Genomic DNA, 15623 nt, shown 5'->3' with positions numbered 1-15623 from the left:
GAATCTGAGTTCGGAAATCAATTGTTTGATTTTTTTTTTTTTGAAAATAAATGTTTTATTTTCTGGAACTGTTTGCTTTCTTGATTTGTGATCGATTGATTGATCAGTCTTCAGGTTGAAATGGACTTTTATTCTGTGAAAAAATCTCAGAGAAAGATGATTTGTGTGTCCTGGTCTGTACATCCCGGCTTTAAATGACATGTCATTTTCTGTAATATTTGTAAATAATAAAATTTTTACAATCGGGACGATGTGATGATCTACGTCACTTCCAACGAAGGAAAAAAGCTCAGAGATCTAAAGACAGGACCTGAAGAGATGATGAATAAAATAAAAAACCATGAAGTAGTTGTGTGTTCAGTCTCTAAATCATCGCCGCTTCACTCTGTTGTGCTTCATCCAATCTGTTGCTTTTGTGTGAATTATACAGCTGAAGGCATTACATTTAATTAATAAAATACAATTAAATGGAATACATATAAATTAAATAACTAAATAAAATAAAAATGTATTAAATTTTATTAATAAAATACAATTAAATTAAATACATATAAATGAATTAATTACATAAATAAATAAAAGCAAGATTACAGGGATGCAAGGATTTCAGGGCAAAGTGACTTTTTTTGTTGTAATAATCATATAAATAATTTTTTTTCATGAAATATTTCCCACAAAAAATATTTATTTTTCTTTTGAAAACTTTTTGCGACTTTTTTCTTGTAATGTCTTGTAATTATGTTTTTTCAAAATTATTACCGAATTCTTGCAATATTGCGACTTGGTGCAATGTCATAACTTTATTCTCGAAATATTACGACTTTATTCTTTATTCTTTTATTCATTTGCTTGTTTATTTTAAAACACTGTCTCGCGCAGATCGAACAGCTCCTCGAGGAAGAGCTAAATCTAGGTCTTTTATTTTGACATAGGGGTGGGGTGTGTGGGGGGTGTATAACCTGTCAGGAGCACGCGCGGCCGGTTGTCATGGCAACCGGTTGAAAACTTTTCAGTCTCAGCTGTTTTAGCCACTTTAGCTACTACTAGAAGAACTAAAGCCAGCGCTCGAGCCAGCCTCTGCTCTGAGGCGGGAGGAAAAGAGCGCGAAAAATTAAAACGCTGTTTTTAATGAATGAAAATTTCTGAGAGGAAGATGGATGACCCGCGGCTGGAGTGGATCAGGGACCGAGTTTATGCGGCTTTTTACCTGCCCGAGCCTAACTGTTTCGAGGAGCTGCTGAGCCGAGGAGACGGGGAAGAGGAGAGGAAAATCATCCAGTTTTTAAACCAGGTCACTGAGGAGGAATTCACCTCAGCACTGCTGTTTTTTAAAAGAATATGGGAGGAAGAAGTGGAAGTGACGATCCCCATCGGTATATTTACACACAACTTTTATTATTTTATACTTTCTGTCGGCATCAAAGTGACTTAAAACACCATTTTTATTATTCATTATGAATGAAATGAACCTGTTGAACATATTTCTGAGCTTCAGTGTAATATTCTTTTATCCAAAATGGAGGCGGAATATGCAAATGAGGAATACGCACGGGCTCATTGAATATTCATGAACTCATTTGCATAATGATAATAACCGGACTATTAAAAAACAAAAAGCATCATTTATGGATTTTTTTTGGAAAGCTTTAAAAGAATAAATAATCAAAAAACGTGCTTTTATGTTCACTTGTTGAACTTCTAGGTACTCTTGGATACTAATTTCTTTACATAATGTGGCGAGTCCTGTATCTCCGTCTGGTATCTCAACATTCTTATCATTTGTTTCATCAGAAAAGCCGAAAGAGTCTCCAGATCCGGAAGAACCCGAGGAGAACCCGTCTGCTGTTCCTCCGATCGAGACCCCCATCTCAGAGGGAGAGAAATCTCCCACAGAGAGTAAGAAAATACCAGCAAAATACAAGTGACCAGCGATTAGCCATAAAAGCACGGATAAAGAGCTCTCCTCGGTTGCCTAGCGACGATACATTTGGAAAAAAATCGTAAATATGTTCGGAAAAAGCCCATTTCAGATTTTAGCGCTATTTTTTCTCCTTCAACACATACACTATTTACCCATAATCCTCTGAATCAGCCTCTAAAGACATGGCATGAGTTGGAAATAAGTCCAATTATCAAGTTTTTTACTTTCTGACCAATAAGGAAGCAAGAAAAAAACAAAAAACATCACAGTCACAGAGTTTTCATTTATTAAAGAATGACACCTTGAACATTTAATCAATTTATAGTTTTAAATTTAGTACTGGGCAGCACAGTAGCTTAATAGTTAGCACTGTTGCCTCACAGCAAGAAGGTCCTGGGTTTGGGTCCTGGGTTCGACCAGGCAGGGGTCTTTCTGTGTAGAGTTTGCACGTTCTCCCCGTGCCTGTGTGGGGGTACTCTGGTTTCCCAAAAAGATGTACATGAGGTTGATTGGTAATTCTAAATTGCCTATAGTGTGTGTGGTTGTCTGTCTGTTTGTGGCCCTGTGATGGCCTGGTGACCTGTCCAGGGTGTACCCCTGCCTTTTGCCCAATGTGTACTGGGATAGGCCCCAGCAGATCCCCGTGACCCTAATTAGGAATAAAGCGGGTATAGAAAATGGATGGATGGAAATTTAACGCTGAGGATTGAAGTTAGCTCTTGTAGTCACTTACGTTATAGCAGCTATACACTTAAAGAAGTCTTTCTCTGTTTTGTTCTTTCTTTTAAAGTGAATAAGACAAACAAACACAAAAAATAAACCCAGTTTGTCCATGTTGCAAACCTCAAAAAAAAATGTCCTGAAGTCATCAGAAAACTTCAAGCATTTACCTCTGAACCCTGGAGGCTCCTTCTACGTCTTAAATAAAATCATCCCCTAACCATCACCAAATCAACCAATAGATGACCACGTTAGCGTGGTGTATCCTGTCTGTAGATTAGCAAAACACTGACATATTAAACATACAGTCTGCATTGGTGCTACTGACATAGAGGAACTTAGAGAAAATAAAAAACTATTCATCTAGTACGTAAACTAGGCTAGTTAGCTGCTACTATCTAGAACGGTGTTGCTATGGTTACAGACTGAGGTTTGTCGATTGTCCATAATCATAGGGCAGTTATTACTAATTATTACCTGTTATAACACCACAGTATTTTTTCATATTGTTTTTTTTTTTCTTTCTTTTTTCTCCGCCCGTCTCTGGCTGAATGAAGAGATAACAAATGGCCGAAAGTCACCTGAAGACCTCAGCACTCTGTGTCCTACAGAGGACCCTTCAACAGAGGGAACCTTAGAACCGGTGAAAGTGGATGAGCTTCCTCTCAGTGTAATCATCAACAATAGCTTTATTTCCTGATTTTCAATAGCTATTAAACACTACACACATTAAATGTATAGTCTCTCTCTCTCTCTCTCTCTTTTTCACTCACTCACTCACTCACTCAGCCAGTCAGAGCTGTAAATAATAGTCAGGCAGGGGACTTTTCTGTCCAGCATGGGACATTGGGCAGTCAGGGACCTCTTCTGTCCAGCATGGGGCATTGGGCAATCAGGGACCTCTTCTGTCCAGCATGGGGCATTGGCAATTCAGAGCTGTTTCTGTCTAGCATGGAGCACTGGGCAGTCCATGACCTCTCCTGTTCAGCATGGAGCATGAGGCTTTGGCCAGTCAGGGACATCTCCTGTCCAGCATCAGGCTTTATGCAGTCAGTATCCTAGTTAGGAATCTGAGCAGTCAGGGACTTCTTCTGTCCAGCCTAAAGCTTTGGTCATTGGTCATACTAATGTCATTGCTCCAGGTGCACAGTATCTTGGCTAAGTGATGGCTCATCTGCTAATCTGTCACTTAGTGGATCTCCTGTTGTTCCTTCTTGTCATATCAGAGAGTTGAGATACAGACCGTGTACCACGTGGAGCTGCATGTAGCAGTGAACTATGTCCCAAAGAGGTTCATGAAGTCCAATGTGCTCTACTTCCTGAGGAACACCAATGGTCAGTGATGATAATCGTGTTTTAAAAAACACATTTTGGTTCTGTCTGTTTTTAAAACACAGTACTGGAGTTTAATGTGATTTGTGTGTTTCAGAGACGATCGTCGAACCAGTGGACATTAACGAGGCTAACGAGTTGATGCCCAAGCTGCTGGAGATCGGCATGCTGAATGGTCACCAACTCCAGATGTTCAGGAATGACTTCCAGCATGTGTGTGATCCGAAAAAAACAAACAAATAAATAAATCTCTTCAATATTAAAATCACTACTTTACTGTCCCTTTTAATGAAACTGCCTAAAATTTCATTTACATGTTTACTCTGATCAAAAAAAGTTTAATTCATCAGGGATATGGTCAGGAACATGTATGGTCACTGTTGTTGCTAACAAGTAAGAGAAGCTAATAGCTACCACATCTCTAAATCATCACAGTGGTGTTTTAATTTATATATGAACATAACACTCTGGGCAGTAAGGTGATTTTGGCAGAAAGGGGTTTTGGGCAGTACAGAGCTTTTGGGCAGTAAGATGCTTTTGACACTAAGGAGATTTTGACACTAAGGAGATTTGGGTAGTAATACTCTTTGGGCAGTAAGGTGCTTTGTGCAGTCTTAGACTTTAGGCAGTTAAGAGCTTTGGACAGTAAGGGGCTTTGGGCAGTCTTGGGTTTTTTCATAATAAGGGCTTTGGGCAGTCTTGGGCTCTGGACAATAAATTGCTTTGGGCATTAAGATGCTTTGGGCAGTAAAGGTCTTTGGGCAGTAAAGAGCTTTGGGCTGAAAGGTGCTTTCAAAAGAGAGACTTAAAGACTTTGGGCTGTAAGGGGCTTGGGACAGTTAGAAGCGTTGGACTTTCAAGGGCTTTGGGCAGCAAGGGGCTTTGGGAAGTAAACAGCTTTAGGGATTCAAAACTTTGGGGAGTAAAAGGCTTTGGTCAGTTTGGGGCTTTGGTCAGTCAGAGGCTGTCGGCATTCAGGGTCTTTGGGCAATAAGTAGCTTTGAGTAGTAACAGGGATTTGAGGTGTCAGGGGCTTTGGGCAGTAAAATGCTTCAGACAGTGAGGAGCTTTGGGCAGTCAGGTGCTATAAGTAGTAAAGAATTTTGGGCAGTCTGTGGCTTTGGGCACTCAGGGGCTTTGGGTAATAAGTAGCTTTGAGTAGTTACAGAGATTTGGGCAGTTAAAAGGCTTCAAAGAGTAATGAGCTTTGGGCAGTCTAAAATTTTGGCCAGTCAGAGGCTTTACGCAGTAAAGAGCTTTGGGTGGTCAGGGGTAAGGGCACTAAGTAGCTTTTCTTTGTACAGCCAGAGGCTTTGGGCAGTGATTTGGGCAGTTAGAAGCCTTAGTCCACCAGGGGCTTTGGGCAGTCAGGCATGTTTTTCTATTGTAATTTAGTGGTTTTGCTCTATCTAACAGGTGTACATGCCGCTGCTCTCAGTGGGTCAGATAAAGCTCTCCAAACGAGGCCACAAGCAGGAGGCACTGAGCTCTGAAGTCTGTGATGTAAGTGCCGAGGGGAAAGTCCAGCTGGCACCACCAGAACCCTTCAGCATGGCGCTGGTCCGAGACGAGTTCCTTAACTACTCTTACAAGTTCATGGGCCTTATAGACCGAACCCTGCAGCAGCTGCAGAGTGAGTTTAACACAAGTCCCTCAGCTCTCTGACCGCACATACACACATTAAACAGGGACATTTGGTGTCTCTTTAATTCTCTGCTGTAGGTATGAATTATCTACACATCCCAGAGATGGACCTGGACCAGGACGTGGAGACACTGCTGACCAGTCCAGAGGTGGTAGAAAAGCTGGAGCAGTGTGTAATGAACTGGCAAACCCAAATCACTATCGTCCTCGAGGAGCAGAAAGAGAAGAGCCCACAGGTCTGCCCTGAAACGCCTCAGGAAATTACAGATTAAACAGATAAACTAAAGCTTCAAGAGGAAGGACACATAATAAATCACAGCATTTTATAAATAAATATAAATAAATATCTATTACATTACAGCATTTATTAGTGTTTTTATAGCTCTTTTGTAATGTTTATTACAATGGTTATTAAGTCTTTATTACAGTCTTTATTACAGTGTCTCTACAATGAATTTTCTCCTTCCTTCCTTCCCTCCCTCCCTCCCTCCCTCCCTCCCTCCCTCCCTCCACCTTTCTTTCTTTCTTTCTTTCTTTCTTTCTTTCTTTCTTTCTTTCTTTCTTTCTTTCTTTCTTTCTTTCTTTCTTTCTTTCTTTCTGTCTGTCTGTCTGTCTGTCTACCTTCCTTCCTTCCTTCCTTCCTTCCTTCCTTCCTTCCTTCCTGTCAGTCTGTCTGTCTGTCTGTCTACCTTCCTTCCTTCCTTCCTTCCTTCCTTCCTTCCTGTCAGTCTGTCTGTCTGTCTGTCTACCTTCCTTCCTTCCTTCCTTCCTTCCCTCCCTCCCTCCCTCCCTCCCTCCCTCCCTCCACCTTTCTTTCTTTCTTTCTTTCTTTCTTTCTTTCTTTCTTTCTTTCTTTCTTTCTTTCTTTCTGTCTGTCTGTCTGTCTGTCTGTCTGTCTGTCTTCCTTCCTTCCTTCCTTCCTTCCTGTCAGTCTGTCTGTCTGTCTGTCTACCTTCCTTCCTTCCTTCCTTCCTTCCTTCCTTCCTTCCTTCCTTCTTTCTTTCTTTCTTTCTTTCTTTCTTTCTTTCTTTCTTTCTTTCTTTCTTTCTTTCTTTCTTTCCTTCATAATCTCTAAAACTACAATGTTTCATATGTAATATAAGGATAAAGAGTATGAGGTATGCCGTAATGTATTTCCCTGTGTTTTTTTTTTCTTACTTTTTGTTTGCGTCCGATCTCTGTCCCGATCCCCAGGCCCCTGGTCCGATGGCAGAGCTGGAGTTCTGGCGTGAGCGTGCATCTGTCCTGGCTAGTCTGTGCGAACAGCTCAAGCTCCCGGTGGTGAAGAAGATCCTGGAGGTGATGAACCGAGCCGACCTCGATCCCATGCAGAACCTGAACGAGACGCTAACAGAGCTGAACCTCTACCACGTGGAGGCCATGGAGAATGTACGCTTCCTTGGCACTGTGGAGAGGTACTTTAAGGTGAGTCAGAAAATGACAAATATGGCACTTTTTCGAATTCTAAAATCTATCTCTTACTTATCTACTTATCTCTAGAAGTTTTTGTAATAAATGCTTGGTCTGTTACACTGGAACTAATACTTGAGTGTTCAATACTCCTGCATTACTTGTATTTTGCATTTCACCCCAGAACCTGGCCACAGCAGTGAACTTCATCCTAATCCTGGACACCATTGCACCGCTGATGAGGGGTCTGAGGATGATATGGATCATTTCCAGCCACTATAACACAGACAAGCGCATGCTGGCCCTGATGGACCGCATCGTCTGGGAGCTGTGTGAACGTGTCACTTATATCATCGACATCCGCACACTTTTCAGGTGTGAACTAGAAAACAAACCAAACTGAAAGCTTGCATAGGGACGAATTAATGAGGACAAAGTGATTTAAATAAGCTAATAATCTGGGTTATAGTGTAATAGGTTATAAATGCTCTATTATCATGAGTTAGAGGATCGTAGTACAACTGTAACGAATGGGGCGGATGCCGCCGATGTCAGGGATCAAACCCGGATCTCCACCATAAGCTCTATCACCCGCAATAGCAGATCAGACCCAAACGCAGGGATCCAGTACATACACTGCTTTTATCTAACAACTCAAAACTGCATTAAACGTAACAGAAATAAACCACAACATAAAAATCTAGATGCGGCATCCGGCCTTAAGGCACACATACACCGTTACATCAAGGGAAAACAAGGGACAGATGAGAAAGCGGGAACACGCATTAGGAAAGGGCGTGGCACCGCCCATAGGAATATAACAAATAAACCACCTGCCAGGACTCCCTATGAGGAACGGTCCCAATAACTCCTGACAACAACCTCTTCAAACTTGTATTTTGGCCTGAAAACATCAGGAGGATGGATAAACATTTGTTTTGACATTAAATTTTAAAAACAAAAAAATGTCTTAGTTTTTGTGCTCTGTCACTCTTATTCAAATGGAAATTCTATAAAAGTTCTGAGAAAAGTCTCCTTCATTACCTGTTACTGCAGAGACAAGCATAATGAGGCCAAAGCCAAAGTTCTGGATGGCAAGCAGGTTCTGGACCAGTGGAAGTCCTGCTACTTTGCAGTTCGAGAAGATATCGAAAAGTCTGGCAGGGAATCACGCTGGGAATTTGACCGTCAAAGGTTGTTTGAGAGGACGGACTACATGGCTTCAGTCTGTCAAGACCTCTCTGACATCCTGCAGGTCAGATCACTTTGTAAAAAACTTTAGCATTAGTTCCAGATTTGTTGCTTTCTTAAGGCACATTGCACTATGCTGCATATTTAGATGCTCATTGTATCACTAAAAGGTGAGATTCACAATCCTAGCGATGATGTACACATGCTAATCTGGTAGCTATAAGCTTAGCATGTGTACATCATCGCTAGGATTGTGAATTTTTTCCAGTTATAGACCTGTAGCTCGAATGCAAGACAATTCACACACAACCTTCTAAACCAACAGACCCTTGAGGATTTTTATAAAATCTTTGGGCCAGAGATGAAGGAAGTCACAGGTGAGCCCAAGCGTATCGACGATGTGCTGCAGAGTGTGGACAGCCTGGTCGCGCCTATCGAGGAGCTTGACTTTGATCCCTTTAACATTCGCAAGATGGATAATTGGAAAAATGTCATTCAGGACTTCCAGAGGAAAGTGCAGGTGAGGTCATGATATGTCTCCATCTGGAAAGGATTTGTTGGATTTGTTTCAGATTTCTTCACCCTGTTATGTTTCTTCTGATTCAGGGTATCGAAAGAGAAGCCATTTACTTCATTGACCAGTCCTTCAAGACCCTGCGCTCGGCGTCTGTGGCCTTCGAAATGCTGATGAAGTTCCAGCACATCCGCTCCAGAGAAGTGCTCAACAATCAGATGATGATGAAATTCAATGATATTTTGGTCCAGTACTGCAAAGAGGTGTGAAAATATCTAAAACATCTGGCTTTAAAGGCTACAAAACATAAACCTAATATGCAAATCAAATCTACACCGATCAGGTATAACACTGTGAGCAGTGAGAGGTGAAGTGAATAAGACTGAGTATCTCCTCATCATGGCACCTGTTAGTGGGTGGGATATATTAGGCAGCAAGTCAACATTTTGTCCTCAAAGTTGATGTTAGAAGCAGGAAAAATGGACAAGTGTAAGGATTTGAGCGAGTTTGACCAAAAGGGCCAAATTGTGATGGCTAGACCACTGGATCAGAGCATCTCCAAAACTGCAGCTCTTGTGGGGTGTTCCCGGTCTGCAGTGGTCAGTATCTATCAAAAGTGGTCAGAGGAAGGAACAGTGGTGAACCGGAGACAGGGTCATGGGCGGTCAAGGCTCATTGATACACGTGGGGAGAGAAGGCTGGCCCGTGTGATCCGATCCAACAGACCAGCTACTGTTGATCAAACTGCTGAAGAAGTTAATGCTGGTTCTGATAGAAAGGGGTCAGAATACACAGTACAGGACGGGTCAGGGCTGTTTGGGCAGCAAAAGGGGGACCAACACAATATTAGGCAGGTCATCATAATGTTATGGATGGTCAGTGTAGCTAACAGACAATGGAGGCTTATAGACTTGCTTTCTTATACAAGCGGAATAAGAGTAAAAGTTTTTCTTTTTTTGTGCATCAAACAGTAACTGGGAACTAAACAGGTAGGACTGAAAAGTTGTGAGCAGGGAATTGGAGAAAAAACTGGACCACACACGCTTTAAAGTGCCATACCTAATTTACATATAACAGAGAAAACCAGCTTTGTTGGCTGTCACTGTGGCTTGTACTTATACAGATGCTGTTGGTTATATTCATATTTAAATCTGGACAGTTAGTGTAATTAGAAATGTGTGTGAGCCATTTAGATTATGCAAATGACGAATTAGACCAAATGTAAGTCTCGGATGTATACTATATTTGGTAAAAATCATTGCATTATGATCCAAATATAAATTTATACATACCTCTTTGACTTTTTTCTAGGTGGACATCATAAATGAGATGTTTATCCAGAACAAAGACAACCCACCTTTGAATAAGAACCAGCCTCCAGTGACAGGATCGATCTTCTGGGAGCGTGGTCTGTACCACAGCATTAAAAACACCATCATCCTGTTCCAAAAATTGCCTGAAATGCTGCAGAGCAAACAGGGCATAGCTGTAAGTTATTATGTGTTCTGTGTGTGTGTGTGTGCTAATGTCACATATGATGGATAGAAAGTCTACACACCCCTGCTATTAAAATGCAGGGTTTTTTATATAAAGCAAGATAAATTATGTCAGAACTTTTTCTGCGAAGTTGTAGAGTGTGTACTTTTGTGTGTGTGTGTGTGTGTTCTGTATGTTGACAGGCCAAAGCAAAGTTTCTGGAGGTGGCGAAGAGCATGCGGGATTACGAGGTAAAGAAACACCAACGCTGGACCGAGGAGGCGGTGCAGATGCTGGAAGAGCTCATGAAGAGAAACGTCCTGCTCATGGTGAACAGCTCTCAACAGTCTGAGGTCAGACACTTGCAGATCCCTAAATGACATTAAAACCAGAGACTGATCTGATTCAAGTACAGAAGATGTGCATGTTTTTCTTGCGTGATATTGGCTCAAGTAAGGAGCAGTATTAAGTCCATGGGGCAGTGTTAGCTCAAGTGGTTAAGTCTCTTTGTCGTTGACCGGATGATCGGAGTTCAAGCCCCAGCACTGCCAAGCTGCCCCCTTTGGGCCCTTGAGCAAGGCCCCCAACCTACCCTGCCTCAGCGGTGCTGTATCATGGCAGAGCATGGAATCAACAAAATCACTTTGGACAGCAAATAATTAAAACAATCTGCTTATTTAGTCCCTATTTTCTATCCCTGATTTTTTTTTTTGTTTTAAACATGAGTGCTTGTGGTTAAAGTTCTAGACGCTCTTAAAAAATGAGCTACATGTAAATGTGAATGTGGAGTTCAGAAAATCCCAAAGTACCTTATGAGCTTACATTGTAGATTTCAGAATATTTCACTCTTATGTTGAAGAATTGATGAGCATAGCGTTGTGGTCTGGTTGTTTTTTTGTGTATCAGGATCAGGACTTGCAGACAGGGGGGCGATTTGTGGTGAACTTTGGCCTGGAGCTGAAGGAGATCTTTACTGAGGCCAGATACTTTGAGCAGCTGGGCTTCAGTATACCTGAACAGGTCAGAGTAGTGGCTGTGCTGCAGGACAGGATCCTCAGGTAGGATTATTTATTATTTTTTTATAGCACACAAAGCACTTTTTTTGCACTTTAGCTAGAAAGATTAGCCACGTAAGAGCAAATAATTTTCGTCAAATCTTTGGGGTTTGTAGACACTTGAACGAACTGGAGAGTTTGACCGATCACTACCGATCTGCGATGGACAATCTGAAGGATGCACAGTCCCACCTGTTGGCTGAGCAGATACAGGAACTGAGGAGTGTGATGTCCTCTGGATGTAAAAGATTCACCTTGTCTTCTCTGGGTATCCACAATCACATCACATCCTCACCCTATAGGTCGTGTTAAGAAATAAACTGCAGCTTCAAACTGGATAAATGTGGCCACTTTAAATAATGGCTTGTTTTAAGCTTCCTGAGCTGCAGAAAGGCAAGAAAACATAGACAAAATCATAAAAGTCAGGAAAACACAAAGGAGCATATTATATAAATATCTTTTTAAAAGATTTTTTAAGCATGGAGAAACTGGTGTTTGCTTATTAACAGACTTTTCTGAACATAACTGCAAAAAACTATGATGGTACAAAGACAAAAATCAGATCTTTTCAATCAAGCTACTTATATTTACATTACAAGATTCTTTGCAGATATCCAGTCTGTCTATCCATTTTATAGCTGTTGTTTTAGCATGACACTCAAGCTGATTTCATGCTTCATGTCCTTCAGGTCTATCATCAATCTTCATCGCTAAGGCCACCCAGGCCATCTCCACATTCAAGTCCCTGCTGAACCAAATCCAGAACAATGAAATCAACATAGAGGCCAAGCTTCAAGCCATAGAGTCAGCAAACCTTTTTAAATTCCCCGTGCCAGAAAGAGCAGGAGAACTTCCAGGTAACGAGCTGCTGGTAATCTCATTCACCTTTAATCCACACCGGATATGATGAATGGGAAATGTGTTTGTGTGTGAAGGTGTGAAGGAGTTCTGTGAGCTGGTGGAGGGCCAAAGAGCCAACGATGTGCACTTGCTGAGCCAGAAGTATTCAGCCATCGGCCCTCTGCTGAGCAAGATCGAGAGTCTGACCGCACAGACCCACAGCAGGAAGGCCAAGCACATGGCTAAATACTACACCTACTGGGAGCGCAGAGTGTTCGACTCTTTAACCAAGATGGTGCTGAAGTGAGTTTACTGACTACTGAAGAAGTTTTAACTTCATTTAAAAGATTTAATTTAATGAGGGCGTGTTTCACTGCACAGAATTACGTAATTACATATTTCATCTAGCTAGCTAACTAGCTCCTCATTAACTGAGGAACTTAATGGTAAAAAACATGTACTGATATGTAGCTACACACTCAACACCTCTAACATTTTATTATAGAGCACTGATTTAGTACAGCACAATAATAAACTGTCAGCCAATCAGAAAACAGTATTCTCAAGCAGTTTTCCTTTTTATTCCAATTCATGTAATTAATGAATTAAACCTCATATTTAGTTTTTTAGTCTTTAGTATTTAGTCTTTTTGTTTTTAGCTTTTTTTTTTAAATGTAGTTATAGTATTAAAACATGCGATTTTATTTTCAATTTATTTTCAAATTCAATTTTTTGTTGCTTTTTAATCCATTTCTTAACTATTATTATTACCACTCGTAAATCCACACTTTTTATTAATAAATAATAATAATAATAATAATAATAATTATTATTATTATTATTATTATTAATTGTAACAACACAAAATATAAATATTCTAAATATTAAACTCAGTAAAATAAATAATAATAAATTTAACTTGGATTTATTTTTATTACCACTCATAATTTATTATTTTATTTATTTTATTACCACTAATAATTTATTATGATTACCACTCGTAATACCACACTTTTTATTAATAATTATTATTAAATAAATAATTTAATTATAATAAAAGTCATAGTACAAAAGTCCAAGATTAATACAAAATCATCCCTAGTGAGCAAGCCTGAGGTGACTGTGGCAAGGAAAAACTCCCTTAGATGGTAAGAAGAAGAAACCTTAAGAGGAACCAGACTCAAAAGGGAACCTCATCCTCATTTGGGTGACACCAGAGAGTGTGATTATAAATGATTATAAACAGCAGAGTGTGATTATGAATAATGTCCGTTCTACAGTCATAAACAGTCAGTTGCAGTTGTGTGATGGATATACAGCATATGTAGAATGTTATTGTGTATTGATCATTGCGTATTGATCCACATGGGGTTGGCATCTTCTCTTCGAATGTCCGAAATGTTAGAAATGTTACTAAGATGTTAGTGTTCATGACACTGCTCTGTTCTGTTCTGCACCAAACTCACATTCTATAACCAAGAAAGTTAAATTTCCAAAGTAAAGTGAGGTACAAGGCTTATAATACTGTTGTGTGGTGCAAGGAACCTACAGGTGTTTAACTCCGCCCTGCTCGGCTCCACCCCACTGTTCCAAATCGAGACCATCCTCTCTGCTCCACTGATAGTGCTAAACCCCAAAAGCAACGAGGTGTACAAGCTGATCATGCAGTGTGTGAGGGACTGTGTGGAGAGCACAAAGGTAATCTGTTCACCACTTTTTAAGTCTATGACTGTGATTGTTATTATTAGGCACATAAATCTGTTCACTTTGAACCCCACAGCATTTTGTTCGCTGGATGCGAGGCACGTGTATCGAGTGTCCTCCGCAGCGTGTGGACGGCGAGGACGAGCCGCTGATCCTGAGCTTCTACAGCGACGTGTGCCAACTGCCACAAGTGAACGAGCTTGCCGTGACCATATCCCAGAACACGCAGCGGCTCCTCGGCTCCGTCGCCCGCCAAATCAATCGGTGGAGACACTACCGGACCCTCTGGAAGCTCGACAAGGCCATCATGCTGGAGAAATTCGCAGCCAAGAAGCCCTCCTGCGTGATTTACGATGAGAAGCTGCAGTTCTATTTGCACATCAGTCAGGAGGTGGCGCAACAGCCGCTGGCGAAGGACGAACACATCATCAGGTTGAACCTGGAGCCGCTGAGGCGCACTGTGCTGGAGAACGCTCAGGATTGGGTCACTTCACTGGGCAGGCTGCTCAATGACTCAGCCCGGGAGGAGTTATACGCACTGGACAATGAATTCCAGGTGTTCAATCATGATCCTTTTCCTCCATGTTTGTTTTTACTCTCTTCAGGAAATGCAGCACATTTACATCATATAAAAATATACAAAATATACACCATATTAAAAAAAATACAGCTCTTTTGATTGCTTGATACTAAAGGTGTTGAGTTTTTATCTCACTAAACAGCAACTGTCAGAGAATTTAAAGAAATCTCCGGACATGCTGGAAGACCTAAAGTTTGTCCTCGGGACAATCTCCAACATCCGGAACATGTCTCTGAGAGTGGAGATGAGATACAGAGACATCCAAGAGAGATACAGGACTCTGGCCATGTATAATATACAGGTGAGCTGCACTGTTTCTCTGCAGGAGAAGATTAATTCTAAAATAAAAATAAATGCTGGAGTGATTGGATTGATCTCCCGCACAGGCTGCGGAGGACGAGCTGAGTCTGGTGGCCCGGATCGAGGATCTGTGGAAAGAAGTGTTCAATGAGGCCCGACAGGTGGATCACAGTCTAGGCAAAGTCAAGAATACCTTCACTAAGGTGAGCTCTCAGCCTCTTAGTCACTCTAATATGGCACCATTTTACTGCACCGATTATAGAACTATGTTATTATTTCTTCTCATCCATGGTCTCCTATATGGTCAGATCACCCTGGAGCAGATAGAGCAGTATAAGCAGGAGTTGTCTGTGTTTGCTGAGAGTTTTAGCATGCACGGCCCAGGAGCTGTAGGAGACAACCTGGAGAAAGGTACGCACACATTCCCTGATTTTTTTAAAGGTTTGTGTGTGAAAATGATCGCAAATCACAAACACGCTCAAAAAATATGAAAAGCTCATCTTTAACTACTAACATAACTGATGTATGATTCCTTTATTGGAAAATAATCATGTTTTATCTATTAAATTTTATATATATATATAATTTTTTATTTTTTTATTTTATTATTTATATATGTATATATACACTACCAGTCAAAAGTTTGGACACACCTTCTAATCCCATGGTCTTTCCTGATGTTTATTTCTTTCTACACTGTAAAACAATGCTGAAGGCGGCTGAAATCCACAATAATGTCCTTGAACAGTTGATATTGAGATATGTCTGCTACTGATGATCTGAGGTGCTGTTAATTGGTGATTTCTGAGGCTGGTCACTCTAAATGAACTTCTCCTCTGCAGCAGAGGTCAGTTTTGGTCTTGCTTTACTGGGATGGTCTTCATGTGAGCCAGTTTCATCATGGTGCTTGATGGGTTTTGACAACACTTGACAATA

At 40.9% G+C, this 15623-nt stretch overlaps 2 protein-coding genes across 2 annotated transcripts in view; both read left to right on the top strand.

Annotated features, from left to right (window-relative positions):
• Positions 1 to 348, top strand: part of atp6v0a2b (ATPase H+ transporting V0 subunit a2b) — a 21181-nt gene extending 20833 nt beyond the window's left edge. The window contains exon 20 of the mRNA XM_058375723.1: positions 1 to 348. This exon is cut by the window's left edge and continues 3106 nt beyond it. The gene's annotated coding sequence lies outside the window, so the exon portion shown is untranslated.
• Positions 349 to 964: 616 nt separating this feature from the next.
• The window catches only part of dnah10 (dynein axonemal heavy chain 10), a 113317-nt gene continuing 98658 nt past the window's right edge, over positions 965 to 15623 (top strand). Inside the window, exons 1-23 of the mRNA XM_058374314.1 lie at positions 965 to 1373; positions 1792 to 1896; positions 3199 to 3311; positions 3868 to 3976; positions 4071 to 4186; positions 5390 to 5606; positions 5696 to 5853; positions 6812 to 7042; positions 7212 to 7402; positions 8084 to 8282; positions 8544 to 8738; positions 8825 to 8995; positions 10044 to 10220; positions 10412 to 10561; positions 11115 to 11266; positions 11380 to 11531; positions 11953 to 12120; positions 12199 to 12406; positions 13645 to 13801; positions 13884 to 14363; positions 14530 to 14688; positions 14774 to 14890; positions 14996 to 15098. Coding sequence (XP_058230297.1) covers positions 1133 to 1373; positions 1792 to 1896; positions 3199 to 3311; positions 3868 to 3976; positions 4071 to 4186; positions 5390 to 5606; positions 5696 to 5853; positions 6812 to 7042; positions 7212 to 7402; positions 8084 to 8282; positions 8544 to 8738; positions 8825 to 8995; positions 10044 to 10220; positions 10412 to 10561; positions 11115 to 11266; positions 11380 to 11531; positions 11953 to 12120; positions 12199 to 12406; positions 13645 to 13801; positions 13884 to 14363; positions 14530 to 14688; positions 14774 to 14890; positions 14996 to 15098 — 4069 coding nt within the window. The 5' untranslated portion in view covers positions 965 to 1132. The remainder of the gene's footprint in view (positions 1374 to 1791; positions 1897 to 3198; positions 3312 to 3867; positions 3977 to 4070; positions 4187 to 5389; positions 5607 to 5695; positions 5854 to 6811; positions 7043 to 7211; positions 7403 to 8083; positions 8283 to 8543; positions 8739 to 8824; positions 8996 to 10043; positions 10221 to 10411; positions 10562 to 11114; positions 11267 to 11379; positions 11532 to 11952; positions 12121 to 12198; positions 12407 to 13644; positions 13802 to 13883; positions 14364 to 14529; positions 14689 to 14773; positions 14891 to 14995; positions 15099 to 15623) is intronic.

Source organism: Hemibagrus wyckioides, linkage group LG22 (assembly GCF_019097595.1).
Source record: "Hemibagrus wyckioides isolate EC202008001 linkage group LG22, SWU_Hwy_1.0, whole genome shotgun sequence".
In the NCBI taxonomy this organism is placed as follows: domain Eukaryota; kingdom Metazoa; phylum Chordata; class Actinopteri; order Siluriformes; family Bagridae; genus Hemibagrus; species Hemibagrus wyckioides.
This window is presented reverse-complemented; position numbering and strand designations above follow the sequence as displayed.